Here is a 13091-nt window from a genome sequence, read left to right as displayed (position 1 = left end):
CAAATATGTGTACTTTTTTTTAACGTTTTCATTTTTTCCCTATAATAAATGACTTATTATAGGAAAACAAAACCTTTTATTTTTACACTTTTATAAAACATTTTTATTAACTTTTTTTTACTTTTTACACTTTATATTTTTGTTTATTAACTTTTCTATTACTTTTTACACTTTCTTTTTTTGACCTGCAGCTCTGATCGCTGCTGGAATACATTTCACTACCTAGGTAGTGTAATGTATTCCAACTGTCAGTGTGACGTCACAGTCACTCTGACAGTTGGTCTACGAGGATCAGCAGAGGCTGATCCTCATAGGCTGACATACATGGCAGACTTGGGGGCCGTTGTCTGGCCCCCGGGTGCCATCACAAGCATCAGAAGCCCCCACGATTGCATGGGGGCTGCTGATGCGCTACAAACCCGCTACATGCGGAGATCGCAATCGAGCCCCGCATGTAACGGGTTAATTGCCGAAATCAGCGGCGATGAGCCGCTGATCGGCAACACTGGTGAGTGTCAGCTGTCGGGGACAGCTGATCTCCAAGTTCCCGATGCACACTGTCGCCGACAGTGTGCATCGGGAACGGCACAGTGACTTTCTGTCACTCTGACAGGAAGCCTATCAGGACCAGCCGAAGGTTGGTCCTGATGGGCTTCTGTCCGTGGCAGACCCGGAAGCCATTGTTTGGCTTCCGTTTGCCATACTAACTATCGGCAGACCCCGCGATTTCGGACGGGGGTCTGCCGATATGTTAGAAACCCCTAAAATTCGGCGATTGCACCCGATCGCCGAATTTAAGGGGTTAATGCGCCGAAATCAGCGGCAAAGGACCGCTGGCCGGCAAGAGGGGAGTGTCAGCTGTCGGCGACAGCTGACCTCCTGGTTCCCGGTGCACACTGTCGCCGACAGTGTGCACTGGGATTAACTCAGTAACTGTACGTCCTCGTGCGGGAAGTAACTTCCCGCAACGACGTACAGTTACGTCCTGGTGCGGGTAGGGGTTAAAAGACATCTGTAACCTATGGATAATGGGGGTACATTATACAGGGTGTAATCAGTTTTGATTCAATAGAGACTTGTTCAGAGAGGAGATTATCGCCTAGAGAACCACCAGGATGTATTTTACTGAATGTAGAATAAGCCAAGGCCTCGGAGAAGTGGATGATCATTATAGATGGAGAGATTTACCTCATCTGTGTTACCCTGGACCCATTTCTTCATGGCTTGTGAGAACATTGATCCTAAATGTAAATGACAAGAAACTGGTTATTCATATGATTGAATCAGAGCAGAGCTCATCTGTAACGGCTTCCACATCTCGCCACATCTACACAAGGATTCAGAAATTTCACCTTTTGATTTCTTTACATCTGGCTCAGGCTCAGACTCTCTGATAAACTGACCTAAATCACTTACTGTCCCGAAAGTCATTTTCCTGTCAGGAGATTAAAGAAACAAAAATGTTAGTAAAAAATAAAAAAGGGAAACAATCACTGTCTAAGGAAGCGTTATGTAACTTTCTAATAAGCTTTGTATTTCCATGCATGACTATTTTTTAAGACCAGTTCTCAGCCTCTGGATCTAAATAAGAATGTTTGCACTCACAGCAAGCAGAGATCCTAAAAATGTTAATCAAAGTAAAACTAAGTATAATAGAAAGTTGCCAAGGCAATAGCCGCTGCTCTCACAGCGGGGAGACCCTCCCCCAATAGGACATATGGACAGGCGTCATCAAGAGGACAACTCCTTAAAGAGTAGCTCCATTATTACTCGAGTTTACCTTTGAAGGTAGAAAATTCCTGCCCATATCTGTTCTATGTCAATTGTAGAAAGCGGCTAATAGTATGCAGACCAGATCTGCCTCCATATGCAAAACTGTCCCCTCCAAGAGTATTTCCTAGTCATAGGACCAGGATTGAACCATGAAAATCTTTTGCTCTTCACAGTGTATGGGAGCAAAAAGCATTTGCTGGAGGGCCCAAGGAGGTCACCACTAATGAATTATATATCTCATATATATATATATATACACACACACACACACACACACATATATACATATACACACATATATACATACATATACATACATACACACACACACACACACACACACGACTTTGTCTCAACTGATCATATAGCCCAAAAAAAGGTGTGAACACGGCTCAAAAAGGATCTACCCAGAGCTACAAGGAAACTTAATTTACTCCCATAAAAGGAACTTAAAAGATGCAAACAAAAGAACGACTACTTCTTACCCAGCATATGTCCGTTGATAGAGCGACTCAGGATCTAGGCTTGCAGCATCAACAATTATTGCTTCATCAAAGTTTTTCAGAATTTTGACATTGCTCTTTTTGATGTTAGGCTGAAAGATGGAGATCATGAACATTAGATTGATATACTATAAACAGCCGGTACTCTGTAGAGGAAAACCAAATGAGTATGATCTTCTTATATACATCATACACACGTGAGGCCATCACATTGGTGAAGGGTTTGATCTTGGACAATCACTGAAGAAAAATCACTGTAGAGAACTCAAACCCTTCTGGCACTGCTCAGAGCTTTATGTTCTAAACATTATAAGAAAACTGCGATTTTGAATAGTCAATGAATTTGCTGCACCAGATTGCAATTTTTCTTCAGAACTTGGACTATCCACTATGTGTGCCCATCACAAGAAACAAAATGGTTCGCTGGGCAAAGGGACGGCCCTCGAAGTGATCTTCTCTCGATGCCGTTTAACCAGGGTCTCTGGATATTCGCTTATCAGAAACTTAGTACTTAAGTCAAAAGACATTTCAAGGATCAAGTCATTACTGACCACCCGTCTCACCCCAAGAAGCTCCACCACTACTAGCATGTTTATATAGGTTGACTACTTGTTAGATATGGGGCTCCTAAGTCATATTAAAGTATTTAAACTACTGCATTTTTAGGTATACGTCGTGTGGGGTATATAATAATCCTATATGTATGTTTTTGCCATGTACTCAGACTCTATATAAATCAGCAATATATATTTGATAAGGACTATGTTCGTTTATTCCTCCCTGTGGCGACATCCAGACACATTGTGATTTATAAAGAATATTTGATAGTTATTAACAATCTCCGGTATTTCTCCACAAAGTATCGGTTTCTATGTTTGTCATAGATAGATCGTATGCCTTTGCACCCATGTGCCATACAGAGAGAATCCGGTGGAGAAGCCGTTTGGCGTGACCACGATAAGACTGTTAGTTCCTCACTATTCTGTTGCCGCTACACACTAGCACGTTACTTGATGAGTAGCTACGCATCACCCGATCCTTTTTGACAGCGTGGTTCCCCTGGAGACCATGTATACATAGTTGTAATTGGGTGCATGTGCAGTTCTTTGTAATCCGTGGCTCAGATCCGGAATAGAGTAGATTTGTTTTTTTTATAGTCTTTTCTGTACATTTCACCAGTGATTATGGAGTAGATCTCTATATGCCACGTATGCTTAAACTTTAAAGAATTATTAGATACATAAAACTGCTAATGCGGATTACGTGGGAGGTGGAGCCACTTTATTTCAATGATGTTGATTGGTTATAACTTCATTATGAGTCAGATAAATAGGCGTTATTCTCACGGTGTACTTATTGCTTGACAAAGATGCTCATATGCTTTGAAACATTGCATTTTTTTCATGTGCTGGATGGGTGAATAAAAGCCATTTTTTTTTCCTGCATGAATAAAAAAAAAAAGTCACATTCTCTTCAATTTTGGTAAGTTATAGTTTGAATTTGGGATTTTTGGACGCATGGTGAATTTTTGCTTCTTTGGGTGTGCGGTTTGCAACTTGCTATTTTTTTCTCTTCAAAAATGCTAAAAATTGAAACTTCATCAATTTGATCTTTTCACATGTAATCATGACATATGAGAAGATTTTTACCGGATTAGCCATTTATAAACGATAATAAAGTTAAAAAATAAAATCCATTAAAGGATTACAAAATAAAAAAAGAAGTGATGGCAGCTACCTAGGCTGAGCAGGGAAAAGCCTGATGCTGTGTAACATGCTTAGGACCAGATTGAAAGATCAATGTTAAAAAAAAAAGATAAAAAAAGATAAAGGGGAACCACCTACGACCTACATGCTAGATAGAGTCTGCTACGTTATAGTACAACAAGCCCGGTTTTTACTGTATTAACCCATGCCTGACTAAACTAGAAATGGTGCCCTCACACTGCAGCACTTCCCCACTATGGAGGATATAGGAAGTACAATGTTGTTGCTCATCCCCCACTTTCTTCAATAGGAGACCGTTTAGTGCCCACTAACTCAGCTTTTTATTGGGATATAACAGATAGAAGTTTTTCAAAGCTAAAATTTCATATCCTGTGTCATGAACCTCCTCCGGAAATCACAGGAGGAGGATAATGATGACGATAAGCAATAGGTTTGGAATATACAGCCCTGTAAAGTAGCAACAAAGCACCAAGACCTACTAGGGAATATATGCAGACGTGCTATTAAATGATAATGTATTCCAACAGCAGACTCCAAAGTTTACACTAAATGTTTTGGATTTCTCTGTTAAAGGTGTTTTCCAGGACCTATTGCTTAGGATAGGTCATCAATATTAGATAAGTGGCAGTCAGACTCTCGTCACCCTAAGAAAAAAAAAGAAAAAAAACAGCTGATTAAAGGGGCCGAAGCTCACATAGCGCTTTTTTTTAGTACTTACCAGGCAGTTTCGTATATTTGTTAGCGGCTATGCCTGGTACCGCAGCTCAGACCAGTTCAAGTAAATGGAATGGAGCTGCCAGTACCAACTGTACTGAACAAATGCACCAAGATGTGCCTCAATGAAGAAGCCGCAGCACTCCTCAGAACATGGAGGCCCCTTCAATCAGTTGATTGGTAGGGGTGCAGGGAGTCCAGCCCCCACTGATTTGATACTGATGACCTATCATAAGGATAGGTCATCAATATCATAGTACCGGTAAACCCCTTTAAATTTACCAATTTCACCCCCCCCCCCCCCTAAAATTTAAAAAAAATTCAGGCACCTGCACACGTGTGTAAGCAGTCCTCTTCTGTAGATTTGTTAATAATGACACTTATTTATATCTTTATGGTAAAGCTGTGTGACCAATAAGACTGCTATTACAGCTCCCATATTAAACAAGTGTTGCCACCCAGCTTTACCAGTATTCCGAGCAGAAAATCAGCCCAAGTATCCATAAAGGTAGGGAAGCACGATGCATCGAAACTTCAATACTGTTCATCCCCAAACGGTTCGATACCGTTATTTCATGTATTTCGATACTGTGTGGCTGCACAGCTCAGTATAGTAACACATGAATATATGAGAGCGTGGCTGCGGGTGTGTAATACAGTCATTGCCCCGCTCCTGACAAGTGGGCGGGGTCAGAATGATGTGATGTGGGCGGCGCTGCACTAATGAGCGGCGGCACTGAAGACAGAACATGGCGGGCGCGCTGCAAATCACCCCCGTGTACTGTCTTCAGTGCCTGTGCCGCTGCTCATTAGTGCAGCGCCGGCCGCATCATCTCATGCTGACCGCGCGCACTTCCTGTCAGGAGCACGGCAATGGCTGTATTACACAACCGCAGCCCCGCTCTAAAACAACGGAGATCAGGGAAACCTCTCATCTCCACCGCTATTCTCCTGAATGCTGCGATCAAAGCTGACTGCAGCATTCAAGAGGAAGTGAGAAGGGGGGATGCCCTTTGGATCGCATCACAGGGAATTCCTGTGACGTGATTGAGAGACATACCATATATGGGCAGACAGCCCAGGGTCCATTGAAAGACCCCAGGGCTTTCCTACCATATTTCCTGTCGTTAGTTTAAAAATAAAGTAAAAACAAAGTAATGTTAAATTAAAACATACACCTTTTCTTCAATAAACATTAAAATAAGTCTCAATACATAAAATATTCACATATTGGATATTGGCTCGGCCGTAATAACCGTCACAACAATTTTTTTGCATCATTTATGATGTGTACGCTGTAAAAAAATAAAATAAAAACTGCTTTCTTTCACTTATTGTGGGGCACGAGGTGTGATGAATTTAACCCCCATGTGCCCCACATTAATAGTAATTAACCCCATCATGTACCTTACACATTAACCCATTATGACGGAGAAACATGATGGGGTTAATGAATTTTGAATGTGCCTCACATTAATAGTAATCACACCTCGCGCCTCACATCAGAAAATGTAAGAACTTTTTTTTTTTTTTTTTTATTACTGTTGGCAAAGTATCGTTTTGGTATCGAAATTGCAATACTAAACGAAGTATTGGTATCGAAGTCCAAATCCTGGTATCGTGACATCCCTACATAAAGGATGTGCGAGTGGGAGTTGTATCACTGCAATACTAGGCAGATTTGTGTCCAAAAATCTCAAAAAGATATGACAACAACTGCGGGACCTGTAACAGCCGTGTGGTTTGCAGACCTTTTATTAGAGCTTTACCTGAGAGGTGGAGATGTCCGATGCCCCAGCATAGGGCTCATGCTTAGGAGTGCCTGGATTTCCTTGGCTGGGATTCCCAGCTCCGGTCCAACTATAGTCATCACCTTTCACTGAGTGAATCAGGTCATTCAAGTACTTGTAATACAGATTGCTGGAGAGGTAGCCAGGCAAGAAGACCTGAAATAATATTCAATGCATCTCATTCAAAAAGTGGAATACAAATAAACAGTTTAGTAATTGGTCAGTCCTGTACTGGGAGCACAAAAATAAGTTTTCCCCACCATGTAAAGTGATGGAAAAATCACCAGAATACGCCATACCTTCCTGATCAGGGAAAGAGCAGAAAGTCTTCTGTGCCTTAGTTCAGGCAATTGGCAGGAGTCCCAGAGGTTTGGACCCCCACCCATCCTGAAGTGATGGCGTATCCTAGTGATATGCCATAATCATTTCTAATGACTGGAATATCCCTTTAAGATATGAGCCGCATAAGAGCAGGAATTCAGGATTTTACAGTGTGGAAAAATTTACTCAGGATTAATAAATCCAGCTGGATGAAGATCGGTATCATTCCCATATCTTCAATCTGACTGTTGAATTGAATCTATGTAACTTCATACAATACACAAGCAAGACAGAACATGACATTTCTGCCAAAATAGTTTGTACCTTAAAAGACGTTCCCCTATTAGAGAATTCTGAGTTAATGGAGGTTTCCCCTGCTCAAGACACTTAACAATCAGCCACAATGTCTCTCCTGCAGGATTAGCCAGCATGTCCATGCACCACACACAGACCGTTTATTCATTTCAATGAGCACGGTGTAATGCTTCATTTCGCCTGTGGTGGTGCTGCAAGGAAATTAAACACTTGCTGCTGGGTTTCCTCACAATCCCACCAGTGCAATTAGTCAAATGACATCTAACGTGCTGGCAGGTCCCTGTCCTTTCTCAGATAAAGAGGCCACGTTTGATCTTTGCCCAATCCTCTTGCAATAAGTGGTGCTGATGGTGTCCAGTATCTAGTAAACTCACCGCACTTCCAAAGAGATAAAGTTCCAGCTAAAAAGTGAATGTTAAAGGAGGAAGGAGTTGAAAATTGGCAGCTGTACAATTTTAAAATGGCAGTTGTCTTATAGGGGTTCTCTGGGCATTTTATAATGATGGCCTATCTTTAGCAAAGGTCATCAATATCAGATCGGTGGTGATCAGACTCCCGGCAAACCACCAATCAGCTGATTGAGGAGGCGGACGCCTTTTCACAGTTTACAGGCGCAGGACTGCACACAACTGTACTATGTGTACGGTGTTGTGCCTGTTAAACACTGAAGAGGCCACGGAATCAAACGCCGTGTCCCCTTCAGTCAGGTGATCGATGGGGATAGGCCATCAATATCAAATGCCCTAAAAACCCCTTTAAGTGTATGGGAAGCCTTAGATAAAATGTTGAGGTAACCGCAGATGTTCACAGGCTATAACCAAGGGAAATAAATGATAAAACATAGAGCATCGGGTTTCATTTATTTTTCGGTGAAAGTGTTACAGAAATAACCAAGCGTAAAGATCTGTTATGCTCCAGTCAGCAGAAAGAGAACACTTGTCTCTGACATGACCTCACCTTCTCCATGGTAGTCCAAGCCTGACGTAACGGAGTGGTGAAGCAGTTGGAGAGTGGGCCTCCTTCCCGACATATGTTTGACTCAATTTCCAGCCGCACAAAGTCATCAAAGCCTAATGGTTGTGTTGCTTGTAAGGAAAAATACCTAAAAACACGAGACATACATAGTGCTGTGAACCATACAATCCTACATAGTGGTGTTCAGTCTTCGGCCAGCAATGCTATATTAGGGAAGCCGAGCTAATAAGTGATCAGAGAAAAACCGCAATCTTTTCTGTTACGAATAACTAGACGATGACATTTGTGATTTTTGGTTTAAAGAGACTCTGTCACCACATTATAAGTGCCCTGTCTCCTACATAAGGAGATCGGCGCTATAATGTAGGTGACAGTAATGCTTTTTATTTAAAAAAACGATCTTTTTCACAACGTTGAGCTTTCTTAATGCCCAAGTGGGCGTACTTTTACTTTCGACCAAGTGGGCGTTGTACAGAGGAGTGCATGACGCTGACCAATCGGCATCATGCACTCCTCTCCATTCATTTACACTGCACTAGCGATATAGATATTTCACTATGTGCAGCTACATACACAAACCCTAACATTACTAGTGTCCTGATAATGAATACACATGAAATCCAGCCTGGACGTCATGTGTACTCAGAATCCTGACACTTCTGACTCTTTTTTAACAGTATTATTGTATCAATAAGAGTATACCACCTTAAAAATTGCCATTAATGTCTGATAAGTGGAGTACCTAGAGGTGGGACAGCCACCTATCACAAGAATGGGGGGTCCACAGAGTCCATCTTCACAAGGTAAAGCGGCCTCTGCATTCCGGCAGAGAATAGATGGAGAGGCAGCACATGTGCACTGCTCTCCGGGCTGCATACATGCGTGTGACCCCCCCACCCCCCACTTATCTGACATTTATCGCATACCCAGTGGAACCATTCATAAATGTGATCCTTTAACTAAATGAGTTGAAAGATCCTGGGAGTGGTCCGCTGCTTACTTGTCATACAGGATCATTGCATCGTTCTGGGCCTCCTGTCCATCGTATTGTCCATTCTTGGCTGCAAGCTGAGACTGGAAGTTGTCAGCAGCCAACCAGAATTGTAATATATTCACTGCATCTTCCTTCTCCATGTACTGTTATTCACAGGAATAGGAAGGTAAAAAAAATGTAATTATTTCATACGTAATCTTAGTCAACATAATAAAATATGGAAAGCACAATTAATGTAATGAAAAAAAAACTTATTTACTAAGCTCAAGACTGCCACAAGTATAGCCATGTTGAGTTAAGAGCGGACCCCTAAAATGTTCAACAAATCAAACAGGTATGATAAAAACAAAAAAGGAGAACATTAAAAAGGGGTATTACAGTTTCAACAAATAAATTAAAATTTTTGTATAATGAGAATTTCAACAACTTTCTGTATTAATCCCTCACGCTTTTCAAGATCTCTGCTAACAGCCATTCGATAGGAACCTTCAATGTTTACATTCAAGTTATTAAAAATCCGACCTAGTCATGTGATGGACGTGCAGTTGCAGGACATGTTACAAGACACCGCTCTGATAACGGTCCTGTATCCATCACATAACCAGAACAGATTATATCCCGGAAGTAAACCATAAAAGTTCTTATTGAATGACTGGAAGCAAGATCGTGAAAACCATGAGGAATTGATAGAGCAAAATTGTAGAACTTCTACAAAGAATAACCTTCGTTTGCTGAAACTGTAATATCCCTTTAAATGAGTGTCGGTTATGATTAGATTCTTTAGCGTATTTTTCATTGGTTGCACGTTCTATTAGCTTTAAAGGGCTATCCAACTTTTAGACAACTATGTGCAACAACAGAAAAATAAATGATAGTGTAATAGTAAAGAACAATGTATACTCGGACGTGAGCGGGCGTGCAGTAAAAGCACATAAATGGCACACTTCCTTCTAACCGAATAGGAGGCATGAAATGAAACCATCATTGTGAACTCACCTCTGAGAAATAAAAGAGCGCCGATTCGCAGAACAAAATATCTGACAGGTAAACGGTTCCACTGGTCAGCACCTCAATCTGGTATTTACAGAAATAATGACTTCGCAAAAATTCAGAAAAGTGCCTGCAAAAATGGGTAAAAAATATAAATTTACACTTACATAATGGTTTATACAGATGAAGCAGAGTTGAGCTGGTCATCGCGTACAACCCATCATGTTCTTAACATGTGTTAACTGTGGCGTTACATAGGACTACAGGTAGTACGAACATGTTATTAACAGAGGGAGTTACATCAGTGTGCGGACAATTCACTCCATATGACAAATTCAGCTCTGCTACGTTTGGGATCGGTCATTTCCATGGTGGATCCATTAAAAAACAGGACCCATGACGCGGTGTTAACACAGCGAGTGATTCCCAACCTTCTTAAAACGAGGGAAGCATTGAAAACATTTATACTAAGGAACCCATACGAACATGGATCCCACTTATGAGACTGGAAACACGCACACCGAACCCCATTGCATGGACTACGCACACACTTCTCGCAGTCCCTCCTTTTCTGCTGTATAACAGAACAGTGGCCAAAATTTAGCACAGTGTGCATTGAAGTTATTTCGGCATGATCGGTCAACGTGACTGTGTAAACAGAAGGATTCAATGGCTTAGACTTGATGCTGAAGATCCAAAATGACCTGCATTTAAAGTAAAGCTTCCTGCCAGAGAACCACTGACCGGGTCCTACAGACCACTGGGCTAAGGCTTCATTCACACTAGCGTTAGTATATGTTTACTTCTCTTTCGTCCGAGGAAGAGAGGATCGCAAGATTAAACGTAAAGCAACGGTTCCATTAGAATTACCATTGATTTCAATGGTAATTCTTTTGTTTCAGTTGCTTTCCGTTTGTGTCGGTTCCCTAGGTTTCCGTTTTTTGACAGAAGCAAAATTGCAGTCTGCAGAACTTTTGTTTCCGTGAAAAAAACACGGAGTCTAGGGAACCGACACAAACGGAAAGCAACTGAAACAAAAGAATTACCATTGAAATCAATGGTAATTCTAATGGAACCGTTGCTTTACGTTTAATCTTGCGATCCTCTCTTCCTCGGACGGAAGAGAGGGAAACGTATACGAACGCTAGTGTGAACTCAGCCCAAGAAGTACAACTAGAATATGAACACGTGATGATTTATGGAGCAAAAAAAATAATATAGCTCACAACTCAGTGACATACTAGGTCTCACTTATCGAACTGGTTAATAGACTATTCAGCCTTCTTTTCCGTAGCAACCAACCACAACGCAGCTTTAATTTTAAGAGTAGTTTAAAAAAATGGAATCAGGGCCAGTTTTATAAAAACTCATTTAGTCAAACGATTTTCCTATCTAGATGCTGTCCATGTTTTGAGAAAAGAATCGTAGCATGCTCTATCTTCGTCCATTTTGTAGGCAGGAATGCCCCATAGAAGTCAATAGGGGTGTGAAAAACTGAGGCCACGCGGATGCCATACGTTTTGTTCAGTTTTTCACGGATGGTTGACAAGTGAAAACCAGAACGTAGAGCCGGGGTGGTGTGGCCCTGCGTAGAAGACAAGCCAAAAATATGCATGAGAAATATTTTACAATGTTCTCTATGCTATAAGCAATAGAAAATGGTGTTTCTGCAGTCATGTGACCATCCTGCGGTGCTTATCAGTAAGTTGGGACAATTGAGGACATTGAGGTTTTTTTTTTTCACGGATGTGAAAAACATATGACACATTGATGCAATCCCGATGGAAACAGCTGACAAACTGAAGGCAATAGCAGGAAAAAAAAAAAAAAAAAAAAAAAAAAAAAGAACGGATTCAAAATCGCCAGTCAGTCATCTAAATAAGCCCTAGATGAGGCCCAGTATTTAGACTTTTTTTCCCCCACTGGTGGCGTTTTCTTGTTTTAACCAACTTTGGAAAAGTTTTTCCTGTTGCTGTCCACCCTCAATCTCCTGCAGCAAGGAAAGGGGTTAATGGTTAAAAAAAGAAATTAAGAAAAACACTTCAATAACTTACTCTTGTTCCATAGCATTAAATACTATGGACTGTGCAATAACAAAGCAGTTCGGGTCCACTTGGCCATCCTCTCCACAGATCTTTGCTGCAAATACGGACACATACAGTTAGTGATGTAATCAGTTTTTCATGTTTCAACTAAACATGTTAAATGGCTTTTGCAGGACTCGACTACCGATGGCCTCTCCTTCACTTGGAGTGGACTACACCGCAGTCGCAGGAGCAGCCACCCGTATAGTCAAGCCGCTAGGAGTGTGTAAACTATGAAAGGAATGCGGTGGTCACAGAAGCCGTATAGCCTCTTCATTGTGCCGATTGGTAGGGGTCCTGGAGGTCAGACCCTCAGATCAAATATTGATGGTCTAGCCCAACGATGGTCCTTACCCATATGCCCCAATACGATATAAAGATGTAATAGGCAGCAATTCCAGATTGGGGAAACCCCTTCCCTCTTTAGCCGGAGCAGAGCCACTGCAAAATCGGCTCTCCCACCGCAAGGGCCAGCTTGGAGGCCCAAAGGCAGTCACCTTATAGTTTCTCCAGCGGCAATACAGGCTTTTTTTATGAAAGATTGTCACCTTTATAAGATGCTGCAGGGATTAGGAAATTCCCTACAGCCCTGCAGGTTATTAAAACAGACCCGGAACTGTTGAGTGTTTCCATAAATAACGTAAATGTTATACACTCTGGACAGCGGCTCCATGCTGGATGCAACAGCAACATTTCTGACCACGGCAAGTTCTTTTTTTTCTTTATTGCATTTTAATAAAATAAATAATAATCAAGGACCACTTACCTACAATATCACTCCTGATTTCCTCACTGATGGGTATAGGTTTAGCAGCATCCGGAGAAATGTATTTGGTGAAAGTGTTTACGGCATCCCGTTCTATACCTGCAATAGTTACATAGTTAAGAAGTTTGAAAAAAAGACA

General features: G+C 41.5%; 1 protein-coding gene across 6 annotated transcripts in view; it reads right to left on the bottom strand.

Annotated features, from left to right (window-relative positions):
- Positions 1-13091, bottom strand: part of AKAP10 (A-kinase anchoring protein 10) — a 43520-nt gene that overhangs the window by 6350 nt on the left and 24079 nt on the right. For 4 of the 6 annotated variants that reach the window (XM_075854400.1, XM_075854402.1, XM_075854401.1 and 1 more), the window contains exons 5-13: positions 12953-13051; positions 12157-12241; positions 10109-10232; positions 9119-9255; positions 8101-8245; positions 6487-6663; positions 2259-2368; positions 1353-1435; positions 1189-1241 (exon numbers count right to left, since the gene is read on the bottom strand). In XM_075854400.1, coding sequence (XP_075710515.1) covers positions 1189-1241; positions 1353-1435; positions 2259-2368; positions 6487-6663; positions 8101-8245; positions 9119-9255; positions 10109-10232; positions 12157-12241; positions 12953-13051 — 1013 coding nt within the window. The other 2 variants (XM_075854404.1, XM_075854406.1) reach the window with 2 other exon arrangements.

Source organism: Rhinoderma darwinii, chromosome 2, assembly GCF_050947455.1.
Source record: "Rhinoderma darwinii isolate aRhiDar2 chromosome 2, aRhiDar2.hap1, whole genome shotgun sequence".
Taxonomy (NCBI): domain Eukaryota; kingdom Metazoa; phylum Chordata; class Amphibia; order Anura; family Rhinodermatidae; genus Rhinoderma; species Rhinoderma darwinii.
The sequence above is the reverse complement of the archived record's forward strand: the minus strand, read 5'-3'. Positions and strand labels throughout refer to the sequence as shown.